A 25,573-nucleotide genomic window follows, 5' to 3' on the forward strand; every position below is an offset into this window, starting at 1 on the left:
AGGAACATCTAGGAACTACCCAGGAACATCTAGGAACTACCCAGGAACCATCTAGGAACTACCCAGGAACATCTAGGAACTACCCAGGAACATCTAGGAACTACCCAGGAACATCTAGGAACTACCCAGGAACTATCTAGGAACTACCCAGGAACATCTAGGAACTACCCAGGAACCATCTAGGAACTACCCAGGAACATCTAGGAACTACCCAGGAACTATCTAGGAACTACCCAGGAACATCTAGGAACTACCCAGGAACCATCTAGGAACTACCCAGGAACTATCTAGGAACTACCCAGGAACATCTAGGAACTACCCAGGAACCATCTAGGAACCTGTCAGGAACCATCTAGGAACTACCCAGGAACCATCTAGGAACCTACCAGGAACCATCTAGGAACTACCCTAGTACCCTACTACTACTCTTTTTTTTCATTTTATGTCTTGTTTTTATCATTTTGTGTCTCATTTTTGTCTTTTTTGTCTCGTTTTTTTCAATTTGGATCATTTCTGGTCTAATTTTGGACGATTTAACAGAGTGTGGAGACATTTTGAGTTTTGGAAAATTTGGTAGAATTTTATTAATTACATTTCAGTCAATGTGAACAATTTAATCTAACTTTAGATAAACTGAGACATTTTGGACGATTATTAAGTAGAGAAGGATCGTTTCTCCTGCAGATTCACTCAGCTTTTGTTTCATTTTAAATAAAAATCTCATCTTCTGGTTTGTTTCCAGGTGTTTTTGTTCCTGACATTATTTCTCCAGGTATTTCCTACCAGCTGTTTTTTTTTTCTCCAGGTGTTTCCTACCTGCAGTTTTTTTTCTCCAGGTGTTTCCTACCTGCAGTTTTTTTTCTCCAGGTGTTTCCTACCAGCTGTTTTTTTCTCCAGGTGTTTCCTACCAGCTGTTTTTTTCTCCAGGTGTTTCCTACCAGCTGTTTTTTTTCTCCAGGTGTTTCCTACCTGCAGTTTTTTTTCTCCAGGTGTTTCCTACCAGCTGTTTTTTTTCTCCAGGTGTTTCCTACCAGCTGTTTTTTTCTCCAGGTGTTTCCTACCTGCAGTTTTTTTTCTCCAGGTGTTTCCTACCTGGTCGAACTTCTTCTGCCTCTTCTCCAGGGCCGTACAGTTCTGCCGTTCCCTCTGCAGGGCCAGCGTCATGTCCTCGATCTCCTCCCTCAGCCTCTCCCTCTGCCTCTCCACCCTCTCCTTCTCCTCGTCTTTCTGCCTCTCCCTCTGGGTGGCGCCGTCCAGCTCCCTCTGCAGCTTCCTGCGGGTTTCCTCCCCGGCCTCCACCGCCGTGTTCACCTCCTCCGACTGCTTCCGGAGCTCCGCCAGCTGAGAGGAGATCCATGAAAACACAGTTATTAAATTATTAAAAAAAAAAAAAAAAAAAACGACTGGAAATAAATCTAAGGTTTAACACGACGGCTGATCAAGAAGTTCTGGAGCAGAAACTGACAAATTTATTTCATTTTGGACAAATTTAGAGTAATATTTTACTGTTTTTGTTTATTGGACACAATTTTCAATGATTTTAGATGAAAACAATGAATTTAACCTTCAGTATTTGTGTTTTTTGTTGTGTAAATTTCATCGATTCTAGATATTTTGGACAGATTTTGACTTATTGGAGACATTTTCTGACCAATTCTGTCGATGTTTTTGTCATTTTTGACAAATTTTGTGACATCTTTTTAATCTTGGGCACAAATTGAGTAATTTTTCGGACAAATTTAGCCCATCTGGTATATGTTTTTGTTATTTTGGATCAATTTTAGCATCATTTTGGACCTATTTTGTGTAATTTTGGAAAATTTGTTTGTTTTCTTCAATATACACAGTCATTTGGAACAAAGATGAACAAATATTGAGATATTTTGGACAGATTTTGAGTCATTATAGACATTTTTTGGCCAATCTTGTAGATGTTTTTGTCATTTTGGATAAATTCTGTGACATCTTTTTCATTTTGGACAATTCTGAATGATTTTCAACATTTTTTTTAACTCATCTTGGACAAGTTTTTGTCATTTAGGAACAGTTAGTTTTCTTCAACCTCCTCAGTCATTTTGAACAAATAGAGTTATTTTAGACAAATTCTGTGATTTACTGGACAGATTGAGTCGCCCTGGATGAATTTTGAGTCGCATTAAACAAATGTTTGGTCATTTTAGATGAGCTTGGTTTTATTTTTGACTCATATTTTGGGACATATTTGTAATTTTAGAGAAATACTGAGTAATTTACGACAGGTTTGAGTCATTTTGAAAGAGTCTTTTTTTAATTTTGGATGTATTTTAAGTGACCTTTTCATCATTTTTTACAGCATCGCTGCACCGGGAGACTACTTTAAATTTAAATCAGGTTTTTGAATTTCCGATCAGCCTCGTATCGGTGCTGTAATTTCGGACTAATGTTGAGCAATTCTTGACAGATTTGGGGTCATTTTTTATTTATTTAGGACAAATTTGGAGTCCTCCTGCACAGGTTTTTGTCATTTTAGACAGCTTGAGTCACTCTGGATGAATTTTGAGTCGACTTAATCACATTTTTAGCCATTTTAGACGAGCTTGGTTTTAATTTGGACAGTTTTGACTCATAGTCTGACACATATTGGTCATTTTAGACAAATATTGAGTAATTTGCGATGGGTTTGATTCATTTGAGATGAGCTACGATTTCATTTTGGACTAATTTGGAGGAGAATTTTTTGTTTTTTACAGAATCTGTTTAATGCAAACGGGAGATTTTTTTAGGCGAATTTTAAATGTCAAATAACAGAATTTAGCTGAAATATCATAAGTGTGAGGTTAAATTTGGTGAATTTTCCTGCAGCAGCTGAACGCCACACATGATTATCTCAGAAAAAATCTGAAAAACAAAAATCCAACTTTTTTTTTCAGATTTGATTTCTAGAGAAAGCTGTGATTTTGGTGATTTTTTTTAAAGGATTTTCCTGTCATTCAAACCTGCTGGTGGGTTCAGAGGGTTGAATGTGAGTCTAATCTTACGTTTTACTGGTTTATGTGTATTAATATTAATAAAATAAGATGAATATGTGGATACCTGCTGGGTGAGGGTCTGGATCTGACGGTTGAGCTCCTTAGCTCGTTCCTCCTCCTCCTCCAGACGCTCCATCAGGCTGTTCTTCTCCTCCTCCAGACCTCGAACTCTGGAGCTCAGAGCCATTTTCTGTCTTGTTTCATCCTGAAGCAGCTCCTGAGACACAAACATAGAAAGTGCTTTAATAACAATAATAAAAATGATAATAATGACAATGATAATAATAATAATAATAATAATAATAATAATAATAATAATAATAATAATAATAATAATAATAATAATAATAATAATAATAATAATAAAATAGGGCTGGGCGATAAATCGATTTTATCGATTAATTCGAGTTTGTACTTAATGTCGAATTGTTTTAATGAAAATCGATTTTCTCATCAACATCCGCCATCAACGCCTTCCCGCTGGGCTCCTGTAGTTCAGAGTGCTCCCCCCTCCTCCCCGCGCTTGATACACAAACAACATGGCGGCGAGCGGTGCAGATCTAAAGGTACGTGTCCACTAGATGCTATTTTCCTGCACGGCAACGCAGCATATCTGAAAATCACGCGGACCACAACATGGTCACATGACAGCGCTGACCAACAGCAGGCCGCTACGTGGTCACATGACCGAGCTTTCAGCTGGACAGTCCTGCAGACAAGTCGGATAAACACAGCGGCTCGGCCGCAAACTTTACCTTTTATTTCAAAAACACTTCAGTGAAAAGTATTTCTGAAAGCATCTGAGGCGAGAAATAATCTGTGCAGCAGCTGAATCTGTCCTCATTTTAGGTCACCGACGCCTAGTTTAGAAGTTTGAGGACAGTTTCACGATGCGTGGAATCTCCACACCCGCATTCAATTTACATAAAGTAGAACAGTGGTTCTCAACCTGGGGTCCGCTTTGTCTGCTCTGAGGCTGTGATGTTATAAAAAATAGATTTTTACATTCTGGATAAAATCAGAGTAACAGACTCACTGTGTCATCACAAGTCTACTTATAAAACATTTTAAAAACACATTTATTTGGTCTTTCTTCAGGTTGGCTCTAGTTCATCCCGATTCATTAGTTTGTGTTACAGTTAGAAAATTATTGACGGAAACGGTGTCTGAAAAACGCAAAACGGGGGAAGATTCATCAGTATCTAAAAACTCCGGCTATACTTCGAGAGTTACCTTGAATTTGGTTTTATTAAAGGACAAAACAGAATTATGTTATTTGTAGTGAAATGCTCGCAAATGACAGCATGAAACCAGAGAATTACGGCGACGTCAGGAAATAAAACAGTTCGGTAAAGTCAGAAAGATATTCACAAATTTGGACTTCCGGCATCAATAACTCATTAAATATACGTTGTCTAAACATAAACAATGCCTCTTTTCCATCGTTGTAAGGTAGACAATGTGCTACAAGCCCAGTTTAATCAAAAGTAGCTGCAGAAATAACATTGGTGTCTATGAGCAGCAGGCTGTGAGACGAGTGAACAGGGACCGTCTGCAAAATGCAAAACTGCTGCAAACAGCGAAGAGACACAAATATTCAACAAATTTACTGCTCCTGCTGGCCATACTACAACTCTTGGTTTGATATTAAATATTTTTTCTCATAATTGTAAGGATTTTTTTTAGTAAAAAAAAAAAAAAAAATCAATAACTTAACTCTTATGCGTTGTAGTGTCAACAAATTTACTGCAGCCATAAACTCTCTCCTCCTCGTCATAGTACAACTCTTGAACTCTTGGTTTGATATAAAATATTTTTTTGTAATTTTAGGGAATTTTTTATTAGTAATACAATTCAGTAACTTCCCTCTTATGTTTCATAGTGTACTTATGTGGTGGTGGTGGGTGGGGCTGGGTGCAGCTTATAGGAGGGGCTCCAAGCCACACAGGTTAGGAACCACTGAACTAGAAGTCAGTCTACTTTATGCAAATGAGCTGCAGCCCTCTCCAGGTAAACACACCTGATCACAGCTGGAAATGCACCGCAACCGGACCAGCAGCCACATGCAGCACATTTCCAGCTGCGATCCGGTGTGTTTACCTGGAGAGGGCTGCAGCTCATTTGCATAGAGTAGACTGGACTCCAGGATGCTGAGAATAGGTAGGGGGTAAAAAAAAAAAAAAAAAATCGGATAAATCGTGAATCTGGATTTTTTGTGAAAAAATCGGAGATTTTTTTTTTTAGGCCATATCGCCCAGCCCTATAATAAAATAATGATAATATTAATGATAATAATAGTAATAATAATAATAATAATAATAATAATAATAATAAAATAATGATAATATTAATGAGAATAATAGTAATAATAATAAGAATAATAGTCATAATAAGAATAATAGTAATAAAAATAATTACAATGACAATAATAATAATAATAATAATAATAATAATAATAATAATAATAATAATGGTAATGATAATGATAATGATAATGATAATAATAATGATAATGACAATGATAATAATAATGATAATGATAATAATAATGATAATGACAATGATAATAATAATGATAATGATAATAATAATAATAACAACCTTGGCGTCGTGCAGCTGACTCTCCAAGCTGCTGACTTCTTTTGAGAGACGAAGAGTTTTGGAGTCGGAGGACGAAAGATTCCCGGAGAGAGACTCGATCTCACACTGGAGGAGAAAAAAAAGGAGGCTTTAGATCCATTAAAACACAGAAACAGGAAAATATTCTGTTATTAATCTGTTTAATAAAGTTCAAAACACAACAAGCAATAATGTAAGGTATTACATTATTACATTTTTATGCCAATATTGGGCCGATAATATCGAACATCCCTAGTTTTAGTCTTTATTGACCTTTCTGTTTGTTTTATTCCACATCAACAGGACAGAAACAGTTTATCAGGCACATTTCTGCAGTTTTGTACAGATTGAGTCATTTAATACAAATTCTGAGTATTTTGGAGCCATTTTGGATGAATATTTTTGTCCCGTCCAGAAATTCTGAGTGGTTTTGGACGTCTGATTCATCTCTGTCATTTTTGGACAGACTGAGTCATTGTTTTTTCATTTTGTTACTCATCTAAGACAGGTTTTTAGTCATTTTGGACGACTTTTGAGTATTTGAGACATTTTTAAGTCATCTTGGACGTAGCTTTGGAGTCAGGTTGGAGAGGTTTTAGTCATTACTGAGCTTTCTGTTTGATTTTTTTCCCAAGATTAACGGGACAAACGGTTTATCTGACACATTTTAATCTTACCAAATTTTGGACATGCTTCAAGTCATTTTTGACAAGTTTAGAGTCACACTGGACCCACTGTGAGACATTTTGGACAGTTTTAAGACATTTGTAAGCCCTTTGGATCATTTTTCGGGACTGTGGATACGTGTTTTTGACGGTCTTGTTTCAAGTCATTTTGAACAATTATCGGACAGGTTATGGGCTGTTTTGATTTCCTTTCAGATGAAGATGAACTTCCAGTTGAAGCATCATGGTTTGGACTGGTAGATTTAGCTCAGATGTAGTTTTCCGTGTTGTTGCTGCAGGAGCGCTGTGAGCAGAGCGTCGCTGCACCAGGAGCTTTCTTTCTGTTAGATGTTAGTAGGTTTCTACCTGCAGCTTGTGCAGCCTCTCCTCCCGGTCCTCCCTCTCCCGGTCGGCCTGGACCAGCCGGGCGTTCAGCTCCTGCAGCTGGCCCTCGGCTCGCTTCCGTCCTCGTTCGCTGTCGGTCCGACCGGCCTGGAGGCTCTTCAGCTCCGACGTCAGGTTCAGCCTCTCCTCCTCCAGAACCGCCTTGGCCTTCTCCAGAGACTGCCGGGCCTGAAGGGAAGAAGATATGAGCTGGAATTTATCATCGCATTCATCATTTAACCTCAGCTTTCTGACTCTTCGTCGTATTTAACCCTCGTGTCGTCCTGCGGGTCAAAACTGACCTGTTTTAAAGTTTGAAAATGTGGAAAAAACATTTTCACAGTGAAACTTCTGATGTCTACATTTTCAACATTTTTGGGAAAGTTTTCAACATTTTTTGGTGGAAAAAAAAGTTTAAAAAATGTTTAAGAAAATTAATTAAAAAAAATAAATCAAATCAAAAATCAACCAAACCAAACCCCCCCCCCCAAAAAATCAACCAAAATCCAGCAAATTTCGCTGGATTTTGGTTGATTTTTATGTGAATGTTCTTAAATAAAATATCAGAAGTTTTACTGATATATATGGAATCACTTTAGGTCAAATTTGGGGGATTTTTTAAAAATAAAACCTATAAGGGAAACTTTTAAGGAATTATTGGAATTTTCTTCCTGGAGGTTTTGCAAATTTTCAGAAATTTGGGGACTTTTTTTTGCTGAATTTTTGGATTTTTTTCAGACAAGGAAACAATATTTGGTGCCTATAAATGAGAGCAGCAGGAGGTTAAACATGTTTTATAACGTCAGCTTTCTGACTCTTCATCTAAACGCATTTTTTAATCTCTTACTCTCTTGCTGTTGTCCAGCTGTTCCTGCAGATTATCGATGGCCGATCCGTGTTTCACTCTCAGCTCTGAAAGTTGAGCTTCATGGCGTCGAGTTTCCTCCTCGACGCACCGCTGGAGGTCGCTCAGCTCCGCCTCCCGACGAGAGCTGAAGTATAAAAAAAAAAATGTTTATCCTCATCACTGAGTTACTACTGGGAATTTAGGACACATTCTGAGTTATTTTGGACAGCTTTTGAGTTATTTTAAACTTTTTTGACCAATCTTGTGGATGTTTTTGTCATTTTGGATAAATTCTGTGATATCTTTTTCCATTTTGGACAATTCTTAACTAGCCTTGGACACAAATCCAGTCATTTTTGGACACATTTTTAGTCGTGTTGGACAATTTTTAAATGAATTTATTTTTTTGACTCATCTTGGACACGTTTTTGTTGAAGCAAATATTGAGTTATTTAGACATTTTTTGACCCATTTGGTTTATGTTCAGGTTGTTTTGGATCAATGATTGCATCATTTTGGACCATTTTCAGGTAATTTAGGACAATTTTTTTTGCTTTATTCGATATTCAGTCATTTTGAACAAATACAAACAAAAACTGAGTTATTTTGGAAACAATTTGAATCATTTTTGACCAATCGCGAATGTTTTTGTCATTTTGGTCTAATTTTATGGCATCTTTTTCCATTTTGGACAATTCTTGACTAATCTTGGACACAAACAGTCATTTTTTGACAATTTTTAATGATGTTGAACATTTGTTTTTGTCACTTAGAAAAAAATATGATTGTTTTCCTCAACCTCCTCAGTCATCTGGAACAAATTTAAGCACATTTCGAGTCATTACTGACATTTTTTGACCAATCTTGTAGATGTTTTTGTCATATTTGACCGTTTTTGGTGTAATATAAGATGTCTTTTTCATTTTGGGATGACTTTTTTTCATTTTGGACAACTCTTGACTAATCTTGGACACATTTTGATCATTTCTGGACATATTTTAAGGCATTTTGTCCAGATTTTGAGTAACTTAAACACATTTAGTTCATTCGTACATTATGTTATTGTATTTAAAGAGCTAAGAGGAGAGCAGCGTTACGTTAATTTTCCTTCTGACAACAGAAACTGTGAACTTTTCCATTCCAGATCCAGAGTCTAGAATGATTTTAATTCTAATCTGTCTTCTTACCGGAGCTCCTGCTGAGCAGCCGTGGTGTCCAGAGTATCTTCTAACTCCGTCCTCAGAGCCTCCAGCTCCTCTCCAAGGTCTCGTCTCTGTTTTTCTGCTCGTTCTCTCATCCCTCGTTCGTTCTCCACCTCCTCCTTCAGCTCTGAAACCTGAGACAGAGCTTCCCTCAGAGATCTCTGAGCTTCAGCTCTCCGGGCTCCTTCCTCCTCCAGCCTGAAGGAACACACATGGATTAGAAGATCCAGCCTCATACCTCCACCAGACCCAGACCCAGCAGATGTTGAGGAGTCCTACCGGCCTTGCAGGGTGGTGATCTCCTTCTCCTTCTGGGCCAGACTCCCCCTCAGCTCGGCGGCCAGCAGCCCCAGGTCAGAGAGCTGCTCCTGGGCCTCCAGAGACTCGCCCTCCATCCTCCTCTTCCACTTCTCCTGCTCCAGACGGCCCTGCTCCTCCCTCTTCAGACGCTCTGGAGGTCAAACATCACAGTTTAGATGTCTACAGAACTGATCAGGAATCAGTCTCTGCTCCACAACGTCCTCCACAAAGAGCACCAATCTCACCCCTGATTCACTGATGATGGATTCTACTTCCTGGTCCTGACTCTAATCTAATTACTCGTGTTCTTACCCTCCAGGTCGGCGATGACGGCTTCCTGTTTGTTCTTCAGCTTGTTCAGGCTCTTGGTCTTCTCCTCCTCCTCGGTCAGCTGGTCGGTCACCTCGCTGAGACGTTCGTCCAGCTGCTTCTTCTCCTGCTCAGACAGAAACCAGTTAGAAGCTAAATACTGAACATTTTAACGTGTCGCTACAGTCCGTGTTTCAGTCTAAACCTTGGAGAGTCGGTCTCTCTGCTCCACAGCCGTCAGCAGATCAGTCTCCAGACTCTTGGCTTTGGTCTCCAGGGTGACTTTCTCCAGCAGGAGGCGCTGACGGGCGCTTTCCTCCTCCTCCAGCTGCTCCTCCAGGTCCTGAAGCAGACAGAAAAAGGAAATTAGAGACGTCTGAGATTCTAGGAGAAAAAAGGAGGAAGAAGAGAAGGAAGAAGAGGAGGAAGAAAAGGAAGAAGAAAGAGGAAGAAGGAGGAAGAAGAGGAGGAAGAAGAAGAGGAAGAAAGAGGAGGAAGAAGGACTATCTGGAGGGAACATCAAAGCTGTATTCTCTGTTTAGCACCGCCCACAACAGCTGTGATTGGTTGACAGAAGGGTAAACAAACGTTTAGTGTTTTCTCTCCTCTACAGCAGAACCTCCATGTTGGACCTCCACGGTGGACCTCCACGGTGGACCTCCACGGTGGACCTCCACGGTGGACCTCCACGGTGGACCTCCACGGTGGACCTCCACGGTGGGTCTCCACGGTGGACCTCCACGGTGGGCCTCCACGGTGGACCTCCATCGTGGACCTCCACGGTGGACCTCCATCGTGGACCTCCACGGTGGACCTCCATGGTGGACCTCCATCGTGGACCTCCACGGTGGACCTCCATGGTGGACCTCCATCGTGGACCTCCACGGTCGACCTCAGCAGGTGTCTCCACACTCACCTGGATGTTCTGCTGCATCTTCTTCTTCTCGTTGCTCATCTGGACGCCCCTCTCCTCCTCCTCCTCCAGCCGGCTCTCCAGCTCCCCCAGGACCTCCTCCAGCTCCTGCTTCCTGCTGGCCAGCCTGGCCCTCATCTCCTCGGCCTCGGCGAACAGCTCGGCCTCGGCCTGCAGCTGGTCGGCCAGCACCGCCTTCTCCTCCATCAGCTGGGCGTGCTTCCTGTCCAGCTCCGTGAAGTCCTGTTCCACCCGGGTCAGCTTGTCTTTGGCCTTCTGCAGCTCGGCCTCCCTCACCTGGATCTCCTCGTCCTGCCGGGTCACCTGGAGCAGAGGCTTCACCTGGAGGAGACGGAGCAAACAGAAGCTAAAGGACATCCTAGAATCAGACCAAAACCACCTTCATTCTCCTCACTTCACTGGAAAACTCACTAAAAATAAAGCATTTGCACCAGATTCTAAGAAAAAACTAATGATAAATAAAGAATAATTAAGAAAAAAATTTGTACATTATTAGTATTTAAATTTTGAAATTTAGCATTTTCACCAAATTCATTAAAAAAAAAACTTGAGCAAACACACAATAAATAAATAAATACAAATAAAGATTTTAAAAACATAACAATAAATAAGAAAAAATGTTTATTTAAATTCACTTTGGGAAAAAAAGAAACAAAGTAAACACAAATAAGATACAGAAATAAAAATAAAGATCAAAAATAAACGAACCTAATTTGCATTTTAAAATCTACTAAAAGCCACTAAAAATTCACTTGCAATAAAGCATTTTAACCAGATTCTGTAAAAGAACAAAGAAAAACAAACAAAACATTGATTAATATAATAAATACAAAACAATTTGTGTAATAACCCTTAAAATCAATAAATAACAACATTTATTAGAGCGACAAACCACAAAAACAGAATCGGCAGATTTTCAACTTTCCAACGGTTCCTGAATGCAACACCTGTAGCCTGCAGTTCAGTCAGAAATTAATAAAGTCATAAATCATAAATAAATAAATTCTCAAAGCAGATCCAGAATGACATTCTGTCAAAAACACAAAATGAAACAAAAATAAACTAAATTCAAGGCAACTTAAACAACTGTGTACGTTGTGTTGGCGTTGTGTTGACACTGTTATAGCGTTGTGTTGACGTTGTGTTGACGTGTTGACATTGGGTCCGTTTCACGAAGCAGCTTCAACAAACTCTGAGTTTAACCATGAACTCTGAGTTGATCTACTCTGAGATAGGAAACTCTGAGTTTCTGGTTCCAGAACAGCTGATCTGAGTTGGTTTAATCAACTCGGAGTAGTTTCACCCGGAGTTAAGCGCGTGCACCACAACTCTGAAAAGCCAGTATCAATAGAGCGCCGATTCGACGAGTCACCATGGCAACGGGGAAGCGGAGGACTACACCGTTTGAATTGGAAATCTTAATGCGCTTATATAGCGAGTTTGAACACGTTTTTAGAAAGAAGTGCAACACCTGCAGCTGCAAAAGAGAGGGAGACGGTGTGGGAGAACATTGCTGCCTGGGTCAATGCGTAAGTTTAAATCACAATAATATTACAGGAAAACTGTTTGAATAGTAGCCTATTAAATTATTTCATTTAGGTGCAATCCTGCAGGGGAGAAGAGCATGTGGCAGCAGCTGAAGATGAAATATAAAAACATTTTTAAAACAGAAGGGCTGCACAGTGATGTAGTGGTTAGCACTTTCACCTTGCAGCGCGAAGATCCCTGATTCGTGTCCCGGCTTTCCCGGGATCTTTCTGCATGGAGTTTGCACATTCTCCCTGTGCATGCGTGGGTTTTCTCCGTCCGCTCCGTCCGCCTTGATGGCTCTGTGTGTGTGTGTGTGTGTGTGTGTGTGTGTGTGTGTGTGTGTGTGTGTGTGTGTGTGTGTGTGTGTGTGTATATATATATATATATATATATATATATATATATATACACACACACAGAGCCTTGATGGCTCTGACAGGTTTATGTCCAGGGAAAACGACAAAGATGGTAAAAGTCGTTTCAGATCCAGACACACATTTCTGACCGTCCTGCATACAGTTGTCTTACTGAAGTGCTCTGCATCTCCTACATTATATAAAAAAACTTCCATTTGCAAAGAACCGCAGCACAACACACAATATCTGCTGGGATGTGAGAGCATGACTGTGGTTGGTAATGTTGTAAATGTAAGGACGGATGAGGTTGTATGTAGATTATGGACTGTGACGTATAACGGTACCGCTCTAAAAGATAGTTGTCGAGAAATGCAAGAACATCTCTGCGTGGTCTGATAACAATCTCCTGACGAATATTTAATTCTCTGTGCAGTAATGCTGCTCCTTCATCCACTGGATCGTTAATAAAAGGACGTCATTTTGACACACGGCAGAACTAGACTTCGCCAAAACTTGCCAGCTGACTGAATGAATGAGGAAATGAAATCGCATGTGACTGAAAGAAGGCGGAGACTGAGAGAAACTCGAGGTTTACTGAGATAAACCTGGTCCCGACCAGGTTAGAGTCATAGAGTCTGTTACTATGGTAACTGACTGAGAGCTTCAGTTACCTCTCTTTGTGAAACAGGCTAGAGTTACCCCTCTGTCTCTGGTTTGAGTTACCTCCCTTTGTGAAACGGAAAACTCTGAGTTTCCCTCATTTCAGGGTTAACAAACTCAGAGTTTTCACTAAACCTGCTTCGTGAAACAGACCCATTGTGTTGAGGTTGTGTTGACGTTGTTATAGCATTGTGTTAGCATTGTGTTGACGTTGTCTTGACGTTGTGTTGATGTTTTGACATTGTGTTGACGTTGTGTTGACATTGTGTTGATGTGTTGATGTGTTGACATTGTGTTGAAATTGTGTTGACGTTATAGCGTTGTGTCAGCATTGTGTTGACGTTGTGTTGACATGTTGACATTGTGTTGAGGTTGTGTTGATGTTATAGCGCTGTGTTGACATTGTGTTGAGGTTGTGTTGATGTTGTTATAGCGTTGTGTTGACATTGTGTTGAGGTTGTGTTGATGTTATAGCGTTGTGTTGACACTGTGTTGAGGTTGTGTTGGCGTTGTGTGGAGGTTACCTTAGTGAAAAGTCGCCACCACTGCCAGTTCCTGAGTTTGAGATAAGCTGCACAGTTTCTCTGCATCACTCTGAGAGCACTGAGCTGCTGCTGCTTCTTCATGAAAGCTCTGAGAAGATTCAAGATACACGAACTCAAGAGATGTTAATCTGACTTCCTGTGGTCTGATACTGGTTGTATTCTGACTTCCTGTGGTCTGATACTGGTTTTATTCTGACTTCCTGTGGTCTGATACTGGTTTTATTCTGACTTCCTGTGGTCTGATACTGGTTGTATTCTGACTTCCTGTGGTCTGACTGGTTTTATTCTGACTTCCTGTGGTCTGATACTGGTTGTATTTGACTTCCTGTGGTCTGATACTGGTTTTATTCTGACTTCCTGTGGTCTGATACTGGTTTTATTCTGACGTCCTGTGGTCTGATACTGGTTTTATTCTGACTTCCTGTGGTCTGACTGGTTTTATTCTGACTTCCTGTGGTCTGATACTGGTTTTATTCTGACTTCCTGTGGTCTGATACTGGTTGTATTCAGATTTCCTGTGGTCTGATAGTGGTTTTATTCTGACTTCCTGTGGTCTGACTGGTTTTACTCTGACTTCCTGTGGTCTGATACTGGTTTTATTCTTTCTTCCTGTGGTCTGACTGGTTTTATTCTGACTTCCTGTGGTGTGATACTGGTTTTATTCTGACTTCCTGTGGTCTGATACTGGTTTTATTCTTTCTTCCTGTGGTCTGACTGGTTTTACTCTTACTTGCGAGCCAGGAAGCCTCTGGCGGCGCTCTGGAATCGTATGATGGTGTCGGTGATCTTCAGGTCTCGTTCTTCCTCCAGATGAGCCAGAACTCCGGCTCTGAAGAAGACTTTACTCTGACCGACCCTGAACAGGTTGTGATCCAACTCCAGAGCCTGGATCTGAACCAGAACAGTAAATATCAGAGTCAGTTCTTAGAAATGTTCCCTCTGACCTCCTCAGAATCAGCTGATTCTGGATCTACAATAACTTTAGTGTATTTAATGAAGCAGTTGAAGAAGTTTTACCTTCAAACTATGAATATTTTGCAAATCAGATTTATTTTGAAGGAATCATAGTTGATAAACTGTAAAGAAAATGGTCAAAATGTGCCAAAAATCTATATTTACAAAAAGGCAAAATTAAAATATCACCAAATATCTGAAAAACAACGCTTTAAAAAAATGATGCTGGTATTATTTTACAGTCAACGTGTGATATTTAATAGCTGTAATTTTATTTAAAAAATCTGTAAGATAAGATTTAAAAAAGTTTTTTCCTTTCTTAACATGCTTGTTGTGTGGATGTTGTGCTGAGGTTTTGTTGACTTCAGGTGAAGCTGCGTGTCCACTAGATGCGCTTTTCCCGCACGGCAACACACCACATCTGAAAATCACACGGACGGCGGGCGGTCACTAGCGGACCACAACATGGTCACATGACAGCGCTGAGCAACAGCAGGCCGCTACGTGGTCACGTGACCGAGCTTTCAGCTGGACAGTCCTGCAGACAAGTCGGATAAACACAGCGGCTCGGCTGCAAACTTTCCCTTTTATTTCAAAAAACACGTCAGTGAAAAGTATTTCTGAAAGCATTTGAAGCGAGAAATAATCTGTGCAGCAGCTGAATCTGTCCTCGTTTTATGTCACTGACGTCTAGTTTAGAAGTTTGAGGACAGTTTCACGATGCGTGGAATCTCCACATGCCACATGCAATTTGCATAAAGTAGAAGTCAGTCTACTTTATGCAAATGAGCTGCAGCCCTCTCCAGGTAAACACACCTGATCGCAGCTGGAAACACACCGGACCAGCATGCAGTGTGTTGCCATGTGGGAAAATCACATCCTGTACACACGCACCTTTCGTGTTCAGGTTGTGTTGATGTTGTGTTGACACTGTGTTCAGGTTGTGTTGAAGTTGTGATGACGTGTGGATGTTGTGTTGACGTGTCTACGTTGCGTTGACATTGTGTTCAGGTTGTGTTGACATTGTGATGAAAAAGGAAAGGAAAAAAGTTTTTTCATTTCTTAACACTTATTTTTCTTTCAAATATTGGTAAATAATGGGTTTTCTTTGTGGGTTTAAATCCTCTAAAACTCTAATTTTACAGTCAAACATTGCAAAAGAACAAATTATTGGTTAAATTACTGGTTATATTGACAATACTTACAGTTTGAGCCTATTTTTATTTATTTTTAATGATACAATATCTGTAATTTAACATAACAGGAAAAATCTGTAAAATAAGAGTTAAAAAAAATGTATAATTTTTTAATCCCTAATAATTCTTCTTACAATTAATGGAAAATATCTGTAAAATAACAACACATCTTGCTCATTTAAATACAGTAAAAAAAAAAAATAAAAAAAGTATGATGTTACTATTTATAAAAATACAGATTTTGGACACAGTCTTGGCCTCTTTATTTACACCTTCATTGATTATTTACTAGATATTATCAGTTATTGAACACAACAGTGAATATCTGTGAAATAAACCGGCTGATTCTGAGGAGGGAACCGGTGGATTTTTCAGGAATTAAAGCGAATTAAAGCGACTCACCATGAGCTCCGACGCCTGTTTTCCGTCCATGAAGGTTCGAGGAATCGCATTTGGAGTCAAGATCTCATATCTGGAGGAAAAACAGATTTTATAGGAGAGAACCAGAGCTAGAACCGGAGGAGGTTTCATTAGCAGGTGTTACAGAAACAGAACAGATGGTTACGAAAGGCAGCTTATATAAAGGAAGAACCTCAAACACTCACCTCTGTCGGAACTCCTGGAACGGGATCCGGTTGGGGAACCCTTGTCTGCAGATCCGGATCCCCTCCAGAACCCCGTTACACCTGAGCTGGTCCAGAACCAGGTGAGGCGACAGTTTACCGGCCTGAGGAGATGAGCAGAGGAGTTAAAGAACCCAACAGAGGAGCTAACGAAGCAACAGAACAGTTAAAGTACCAACAGAACAGTTAAAGAACCCAATAGAGGAGCTAAAGAACCAACAGAACAGTTAAAAAACCCAACAGAGGAGCTAAAGAACCAACAGAACAGTAAAAGAACCCAACAGAACAGTTAAAGAACCCAACAGAGGAGTTAAAGGATCAACAGAACAGTTAAAGAATCCAACAGAACAGTTAAAGAACTAGCAGAGGAGTTAAAGAACCCAACAAAGGAGTGAAAGAACCAACAGAACAGTTAAAGAACCCAATAGAGGAACCAACAAAGGAGCTATGTCTGTAGATGTCTGGAGATGTTCGAGAATGTTTGGAGATGTTTGCAGATGTTTGTAGATGTTTGTAGATGTTTGCAGATGTTTGCAGATGTTTGCAGATGTTTGTAGATGTTTGAGAATGCTTGCAGATGTTTGCAGATGTTTGCAGATGTTTGCAGACGTTTGTTGATGTTTGAGAATGCTTGCAGATGTTTGCAGATGTTTGCAGATGTTTGTTGATGTTTGAGAATGCTTGCAGATGTTTGTAGATGTTTGCAGATGTTTGTTGATGTTTGAGAATGCTTGCAGATGTTTGTAGATGTTTGTAGATGTTTGTAGATGTTTGCAGATGTTTGTAGATGTTTTAGAGTGTTTGCAGATGTTTGCAGATGTTTGTAGATGTTTTAGAGTGTTTGCAGATGTTTGCAGATGTTTGTAGATGTTTGAGAATGCTTGCAGATGTTTGTAGATGTTTGCAGATGTTTGCAGATGTTTGAGAATGCTTGCAGATGTTTGTAGATGTTTGCAGATGTTTGCAGATGTTTGCAGATGTTTGAGAATGTTTGCAGATGTTTGCAGATGTTTGCAGATGTTTGAGAATGTTTGCAGATGTTTGCAGATGTTTGTAGATGTTTGCAGATGTTTGCAGAGGTTTGTAGATGTTTGCAGATGTTTGCAGATGTTTGTAGATGTTTGAGAATGCTTGCAGATGTTTGCAGATGTTTGTAGATGTTTGCAGATGTTTGCAGATGTTTGTAGATGTTTGCAGATGTTTGCAGATGTTTGAGGATGCTTGCAGATGTATGAGAATGCTTGCAGATGTTTGTAGATGTTTGAGGATGTTTGTAGATGTTTGCAGATGTTTGCAGATGTTTGCAGATGTTTGAGAATGTTTGCAGATGTTTGCAGATGTTTTTAGATGTTTGAGAATGTTTGCAGATGTTTGCAGATGTTTGTAGATGTTTGCAGATGTTTGCAGAGGTTTGTAGATGTTTGCAGATGTTTGCAGATGTTTGTAGATGTTTGCAGATGTTTGCAGAGGTTTGTAGATGTTTGCAGATGTTTGCAGATGTTTGTAGATGTTTGAGAATGCTTGCAGATGTTTGCAGATGTTTGAGGATGCTTGCAGATGTTTGTAGATGTTTGAGGATGTTTGTAGATGTTTGCAGATGTTTGCAGATGTTTGCAGTCTCACCCTCTTCTCGTGGTTGGGGATGATGCATCGCAGGAAGTTGGGGTTGGTGTTCCTCAGCGTGGCCATCAGCTTGGTGAGGGATTCTTTGTAGAGCTGACCTACGGTCCTGAACATCCCCTTCTTGGTCTTCAGACCTGCAGCTCCGAAGGTCACCGGACCACTGTTCTCACCTGAGGACACCTGGTCCAGACCCACGATCCGGTCCACTGCACCACAACAGGTTTGCTTATTATCATGAGGTAACGAAGTTCCTACATCAGCAGATATCTGCTCAACACCAGGACCATGTTCTCCAGATCTTCTGAAACATCATGGTGGTTCCATCTAAAACCATCAGGTTCCTTCTGCTCAGCCACCTCTGAGTTACTTCAAGTTTTTATCATAAAATCTTGATATTTAAAATGATATCTGTGAAATTTTAACTTCATATATCAAATCATTTTTGTGATAAAATATTTTAAAATCCACTTATATGTTCCACTTTCATAAATATCCATATTTTATGACACAAATCAGGCAAATCAGAGATAAAATTATGTGTTTCTGGTCCTCAGTGACTTGAAACTTTCCAAAATGACTCAAAGTGTGTAAAATGACACTAAATTAGTGAATAAAATCTCTTGAAAAAGGCCAAAATTGGATAAAAATGGTCTCCAATGACAAAAGAAGTGTCCAAAATTAGGCCAAAAATGATTCAAAATGACTTAAAAATTGACCAAAATGACTCAAATAATCTAACATTAGGTATAAATTGTTCAAAATACTCAAAAACTGTCCATAATTACTGAAAAAGTGTCCAAAATGACACTAAAATAGTGAATAAAACGGCACAAAACGGACCTTAAATGACTCAGAGCTCATCCACAAGGACTCAGACTTTCTAAAATGACATGAAACCAGTTTTTTCATATTTCATCTCCTCCATAATCAGAGATTATTGATCTACTGTCCAATACTCCAGATTCTGGATCAGGTTTTTAGCTTTAATAGTTCCTCGCATGTTGTTGTTCAAACACATTTAATGAGAGAAGAAACCTGATGGAAGTGGATCGACTAGTGAGTTTAAAAAGTTATCTCGGAAAATATTTGATACATGAAGCTAAAATTTCACAAATATCTTTATAAATATCCAGATTTTATGCTTTAAAAACTTCAGGTGAACCTGAGATGTCTGAGCAGATATTTTTCTACAAATGTGATGATTTTCATGGACTAATCTGCTGTTAGAAGCGTCTCTACAGCTGATTCAGAATCACATTTCTGGCTGTGTGGTTTCCTTTGTTTTTAATTCAAATGATCCAAATGTGCCAAACAGTTAACTTAAGGTTGTTGTCTGTTGAATTTAATCCTCTTTAAAGCTTTTCCAGCTTCTGTGATCCTGAATGTGGCTTTTTGTGGTAGAACAAAAAGAGCTCAGCGTGAAGGAATGGAATCACGCAATCACAGCACAGTTAGTGAAACTCAAAGGATGCAGGAATCACGACAACACGGCACCAAAATCAACCAAAACAAAAAGAGGCACTGCAGTCAGAGCTAGCAGGAGGAGGATGAACCTACTGTCAGAGCCGTTAGTCTGCAGAGTGGCATAGGAGTCAAAGAAGTAGACACGAGGAAGAGTTTGGATGTCTGATACAGGAGTCGGTTAGTGCAGAGGAAGAGGAGGAAACGAGCAAAAACGGGAGAAGACAAGAAGGAAAAGAGAGAAAAGTTAATTTGCAACAGAAAAAAAGCTTGATTTGGTAAAACTGGTAGAAAATACTGAGCAGGAACATCTGGAAAAGTACAAATATCTGCACATTTTTATCAACGTTGAACCCGCAAATGCAACAAATTAAAGGTTTAACTGTGATGTTTAATTAGTCTCAGAACACGTGCATGTAAAAAACAGGCGTGTGCACGTGATACAAGCTGACAAACAGCCTCCACGTGCACTTTAGCTCCACGATTTGACTCTCACAGTGCTATAAGAAATACTATAAGAGTTTTAGAACCAACAGGTGAGTTATAGAACCACCAGAAGAGTTAAGGAACCCAACAGAGGAGCCAGCTGAAGAGTTCTAGCATGCATCTTTTCTGGTCAGCGAATCCAAGCATGTCCACCAGGTGGTGGCTGCTAGTGAGAGTGTATTTTGACATATGGATGTGGTCAGGGCTGGACTCTGATCACACATGCAGAGTTTGAGGCAGATTGGAGCATGGACAGGCTAGTTATGCATCACTTCCTTTTTCATGGCGAAACATCCAAAATGGCCGCATTAATTTATGAATTTCAATTATTTTATTATTAATAAAAGTAACATATTTGATTAATCAATCAGTAGCTGCAATAATCAATCAATACAACTCGTATAATCATTAAAAGGAGGAGTTAGCTGCCTTGAAAGTCTCAAAGTCAGTCGTGTGATTTGTGAGTTTTGTTCCGCGAGCGTGCACGTGGCTGGTTTTTACGTGCACGGCTTTAGAGACTAATTAAACTCGGCATTTAGCAGGTAATAAACGAATGTCTCACCTTCCTTCCAAAGCTCAGAGACGAAGTGATCAGACGACTGGTGGAGCAGCGACGCCACGTTGTCGTTCAGAGGGTCCATGTTCTTCACCAGCCAATCGTCGGCCTTGTAGTCCACCTGAGGAGGTCACATGATCACAGCGCTGAACTCACCTGCACGATGTTTGTTTGACAGATTAAAAGGTAGAATGAAGAGAAGTTACCTTTCCGGCATAGTGGATGATGGAGAAGTCGGCTTCTCCTCGCGGCTGCTTGGACTTGAAGAACTTGGGGTGGCCGCCCTGCTCAGCCGACAGCTTCTCCACGAAGGACCGGTCCGTTGCCCGGGGGAACCAACACTCCTCGTCCAACAGCGCCAGAACACCGGGGGGATGAGCCTGGAGGGTTAGGGTAGAAGTTACTGAGAAAACCTGGAGAAATGTAGAGTTCATGAGAGAATTTCTGTTCACATTCTGATTTTTGTTGGTGTTCCATGAAGACCACAAACGGGATCCAAGACAAGGGACAGCCCTGGAGGAGTCCAACACCCACTGGAAACGAGTCTGACTTTGTGCTGAGTATGTGGACACAGCTCTCACTTTGGTTGTACAGGGACCGAATGGCTCGTATCAGAGACCCTGGTACCCCATACTCTCTCAGTACCTGATACTCCCTCAGTATCCCATACTCCCTCAGTATCCCATACTCCCTCAGTACCCCATACTCCCTCAGTACCCCCCACAGAGACCCTTGGGGACACGGTTGTAGGCCTTCTCCAGAGCCACAGAACACATGTGGACTGGCAGGTTGAACTCCCATGACCCCCTTAGCAGCTGATCCACCGTTCCACGACCAGGATGGAATCCTCATTGCTCCTCCTGAATCCGAGGTGCAACAATCGGTTGGAGCCTCCCTTCCAGCACCCGAGAGTAAACTTTCCCAGGGAGGCTGAGAAGTGTGATACCCCGGTTGTTGGAACACACTCTCTGGTCCTCCTTTTTGAAGATGGGAACCACCACCCCGGTCTGCCACTCCACAGGTACCGTACCCGTGCCCACATTGTAGAGACGTGTCAGCCAAGACAGTCCAACAATGTCCAGAGCCTTCAGCATCTCAGGACGGATCTCATCCACACCTGGCGCCACCGAGGAGCTTCTTAACTACCTCGGCGACCTCTGCCATGGATATGGACGAAGAATTCCCTGAGTCTTCAGGCTCTGCCTCCTACACAGAGGACGTGCTTACCGAGTTCAGGAGTTCCTCAGAGTGCTCTTTCCACCACCCGACAATGTCCCCAGTACGGGTCAACAGTTCTCCCGCCGACTTTATAAAGCCTGAGCAAAGCCCTGCCTCCCTTTCCTGAGGCGTTGAACGGTTTGCCAGAACTTCCTCGAGGTCAACCGAAAGTCCTTCTCCATAGCCTCCCCGAACTCCTCCCACACTCGAGTTTTAGCTTCCACAACTGCTGCAGCCCTTTTGGCTGACTGGTACCCATCAGCTTCTTCAGGAGACCCCCGAACCAACCAGGCCCGAAAGGCCTCCTTTCTCAGCCTGACGGCTTCCCTCACTGCTAGTGTCCACCAGCGGGTTTTTGGGTTTCTGCCATGACAGGCACCAGTGACCTCTGGCCCCAGCTCCTAACAGCTGCTTCTGAAATGGAGGCTTTGAACATGGACCACTCAGACTCCATGTCCCCAACGGGATGCAGGAGAAACTCTTCCAGAGGTGGGAGCTGAAAACCCCATGGACAGGGTCCTCCACCCGACGTTCCCAGTTCATCCTCACTACACGTTTAGGTTTACCAGGTCTGTCCAGCAGCCTTCCATCAGATCCAACTCATATATAACAAATAGGGTTGTCACGATTTCAATTTTTTGAGCCACGATTATTGTGGAAGGAAATATTGCGATTTTACGACTATTCACGATTATCGACATTATGAAAGAAAAAAACCCAGTGTTTGTATTTAAATAAACTCTTTAATAATACTTAAACTTTTAAACATTTACTGTTCTTATAAAATAAAATAAATTGTTCCAACACGTCTTTGTAGTAAATAAAAGTGCAAATTGCATTACAAAACAGTCATTAACTTGAGGAACTTAAAGGCTTCTTTAGCTGCCATCATTAAAACAAAATAAAATTATAAGATTGGCATTAAAAACTGTGCTGTTTTCTCTATAATATTAATAATAATTAGGGATGTGCCGATCAGGTTTTTTGCTGCTGATCACCGATACCGATCATCCTTGGATGCCGATTACCGATACTGATCACATGGATTGGATTTAAATGCTCTATTTATATATGAGTGCTGCTGCTTACATGATGTAGGAAAAAAATGAGCAAATACTGCCTTAATTTAGACAAAAATATGCTTACAAAAACTGGCAGGCACATTACAGCAACTATTCAGTCTGGGAATCTTGTAAATGATGTATAATTACTACTTATTTATGTTCAATATGTATTTATTGGTTCTAGTGAAGTGCCTCTTTGAGACTTTTATGTATTATGGAATGTTGCAGTTTAATGTATGGTTGATAATGTAGTGTTTACTTTGTAAATCAAACAAAACAAAAAGACATAAAAAGAATACATTTAAAGATTCTAAAAACACTTCATTTTAAGCTTTAAATATCCTCCACAATTTTAGACAATATAACTACAGAAAAAAGGATAAATGGGAGTCTTATTTATTTTTACTAAAACGTTTATATAAACAATTCACCACTAATTTTACAACAATTAATCAAAACACCCGGATCATTTCCCAGGGAAAACTCTAGAGTCTGACAGGAGTTTCAGGCAGACAGACAGCCTCCCTGTCCTGGAGGTTACTGTCTCCTCCACTACCACTGTCAGCGGGCAGCGGGGCTTCCCGGACCACACTCCCTGCTGAGGGGACCGGGCCGACAGCATCTTCAGAGGAGGGCACGGGCTTCCGGAGCCAAAACAACCGGCGGGTCGGGAGCTCCGGTTCCCTCCTGCGCTCCCATTCCCCACCCGCCGTGGCCCGCCGCCTTCCCCTCGCCTGCGGACGCAGGAAAGCAGCCCGGCTGCGACGGGCGGGGAACGGGAGCGCAGGAGGGAACCGGAGCTCCCGACCCGCCGGTTGTTTTGGCTCCGGGAGGAAACTCGGGGCACGGGGGGTCCTCGGGGCGGCCCGGCCGCCGGACCGCTGACTTCGGAACCGACAGTTACCGCGCGTGCGGCGGACAGTCCCATCTTGGCAACCTCATTGCGCACAGCGGCCACAATATTAGGGACACTTCGAGTAAAGAATCTGTCATAACTGATCATATAATTCTCTCTGTGTGTGTGTGTGTGTGTGTGTGTGTGTGTGTGTGCGCGCGCGCAGTGATGCCGATTAGACAGGAGCGCGCGCACAGGCCAAGGAGCCACTCTCTCTCTACTCTCCACTCAGCGCAGCTCACGCTTCTTGCATTGCACCTCTCGCGAGGCTTTTCTACGGATAATCGTGGTTGTGAAAAATGTGACGAATATCTATTTATAATCGTGGTTATTGTAAAACCGGTTAACCTTGACAACCCTAATAACAAATACTAAAATGTAAAAATCTGCCAGAAGTAAATCATTTGCTCTAACCAGATACCGTTAAAAACTAAATATTCAGTGCTTTTTGGCACAACCGTGAAGCCATTAATGGCTCATCTGTGACCAACAGTCACATTGCAAAAACAAAGTTTGAACTGCAGAGAAGATACGACACAAGTATGGAAACTTATTAAAAATGTAAACAGTGAAATATCTATAGTATGTAGAGCCGACACTTATTTTTCCATAATAATAATAATAATAATCCAGTGTTGACGTACCGGCCTCTCGATGAGGTCGATGCAGGGCTGCAGGTCCAGACCGAAGTCGATGAAGTTCCACTCGATTCCTTCCCGCTGGTACTCCTCCTGCTCCAGGATGAACATGGTGTGGTTGAAGAGCTGCTGCAGCTTCTCGTTGGTGTAGTTGATGCAGAGCTGCTCGAAGGAGTTCAGCTGCACGGGAGGGATTCAGGAAAGTTAAGAACTCACCATTAATTCAATAGAAACTGTGGAACGAAATGCACTCGCTTAGGCCGGCACCTCTGGATAAAAGGATCTGATATATGAAGCTGAAACTTTACAGATACCATTTTATATATTTATGATCATTAAGAGACGGTGGAGCAGAAGGAAGCTGAAGATTTGAGTTGGAATAACGCAGATGCTCTTCTGTCCTAAAGTTACCGTGGAAAGTGTTTAACATACGGAGCAAAAATTTCACAACGATCTTTAAGAAATGACAGATCTTAGACTATAATTTTTTTGGGCAACCCGGAGCAGATTTAAAAACAAAAATATGATGATTCGAGGTGTAAAATGATAAAAACCTGGAAGATCTCGAACCCTGCGATGTCCAGGATGCCGATGAATGAAGCTCCTTGTCTCTGTCTTCGGTCCAGAGCTCTGTTGATCCGGTGAACCAACCAGCGGAACAGACGCTCATACGTCGCCTTCGCCAACGCCTCCACCGCGAAGTCGGCCTGTAAGAGGAGGTGGAACCGATCAGACACGCTTGACGGGGGTTAAAGCTGCTCCACCTGGAAGATGGAGGCTTACCTGCTCCTTGGTCTGGGCCTTCTGGACGTACTCCCGGCCCACTTTGATCCGCGGCGTCAGGATGGCCCGGGTGAACTCCAGCACGTTGATGCCCAGCAGGTGGCACAGCTTCTGGGCCGCCGTGTTGTCGGGCATCGAGGCCTGGTCCTGGTTCTTCTCCTTCATGAAGGAGATGTTTCCGAACTGGAGCACGGCAGAGATCACCTTCAGCATGGCTACAGGAAGATGGAGGTAATGGAGGTTTATGTCACCATTTCAGTCAGGGTTTAACAAAAATCACAGCACCAAGGTCATAAATGATACCAGAAGCAATGCAAAACAAGGCAGACGATAAAAACAAGATACAAAATGACAAAAACAAGACAGAAAACGACAAAAACAAGACAGAAAACGACAAAAACAAGACAGAGCGACAAAAACAAGATACAAAATGACAAAAACAAGACAGAAAATGACAAAAACAAGACAGAAAACGACAAAGACAGACAACGACAAAAACAAGATACAAAATGACAAAAACAAGACAGAAAACAACAAAAACAAGACAGAAAATGACAAAAACAAGACAGATAACGACAAAAACAGGACAGATAACGACAAAAACAAGACAGAAAATGACAAAAACAAGACAGAAAATGACAAAAACAAGACAGAAAATGACAAAAACAAGATAGAAAAATGACAAAAACAAGACAGAAAATGACAAAAACAAGATAG

At 41.2% G+C, this 25,573-nt stretch overlaps 1 protein-coding gene across 9 annotated transcripts in view; it reads right to left on the reverse strand.

Annotated features, from left to right (window-relative positions):
- Positions 1 to 25,573, reverse strand: part of myh14 (myosin, heavy chain 14, non-muscle) — a 55,024-nt gene that overhangs the window by 12,960 nt on the left and 16,491 nt on the right. For 7 of the 9 annotated variants that reach the window (XM_055013531.1, XM_055013530.1, XM_055013528.1 and 4 more), the window contains 21 exons: positions 24,857 to 25,071; positions 24,628 to 24,780; positions 24,080 to 24,253; positions 20,465 to 20,638; positions 20,265 to 20,379; positions 19,313 to 19,381; positions 17,756 to 17,961; positions 16,115 to 16,236; positions 15,912 to 15,981; positions 14,090 to 14,250; positions 13,339 to 13,447; positions 10,251 to 10,589; positions 9,540 to 9,677; positions 9,338 to 9,461; positions 9,005 to 9,176; positions 8,711 to 8,923; positions 7,524 to 7,668; positions 6,659 to 6,865; positions 5,610 to 5,714; positions 3,073 to 3,225; positions 1,093 to 1,341 (listed from right to left, as the gene is read on the reverse strand). In XM_055013531.1, coding sequence (XP_054869506.1) covers positions 1,093 to 1,341; positions 3,073 to 3,225; positions 5,610 to 5,714; positions 6,659 to 6,865; positions 7,524 to 7,668; positions 8,711 to 8,923; positions 9,005 to 9,176; positions 9,338 to 9,461; positions 9,540 to 9,677; positions 10,251 to 10,589; positions 13,339 to 13,447; positions 14,090 to 14,250; positions 15,912 to 15,981; positions 16,115 to 16,236; positions 17,756 to 17,961; positions 19,313 to 19,381; positions 20,265 to 20,379; positions 20,465 to 20,638; positions 24,080 to 24,253; positions 24,628 to 24,780; positions 24,857 to 25,071 — 3,413 coding nt within the window. The remainder of the gene's footprint in view (positions 1 to 1,092; positions 1,342 to 3,072; positions 3,226 to 5,609; positions 5,715 to 6,658; positions 6,866 to 7,523; positions 7,669 to 8,710; positions 8,924 to 9,004; positions 9,177 to 9,337; positions 9,462 to 9,539; positions 9,678 to 10,250; positions 10,590 to 13,338; positions 13,448 to 14,089; positions 14,251 to 15,911; positions 15,982 to 16,114; positions 16,237 to 17,755; positions 17,962 to 19,312; positions 19,382 to 20,264; positions 20,380 to 20,464; positions 20,639 to 24,079; positions 24,254 to 24,627; positions 24,781 to 24,856; positions 25,072 to 25,573) is intronic. The other 2 variants (XM_055013532.1, XM_055013535.1) reach the window with 1 other exon arrangement.

Source organism: Amphiprion ocellaris, chromosome 9 (genome assembly GCF_022539595.1).
Source record: "Amphiprion ocellaris isolate individual 3 ecotype Okinawa chromosome 9, ASM2253959v1, whole genome shotgun sequence".
NCBI classification, from domain to species: Eukaryota; Metazoa; Chordata; class Actinopteri; family Pomacentridae; genus Amphiprion; species Amphiprion ocellaris.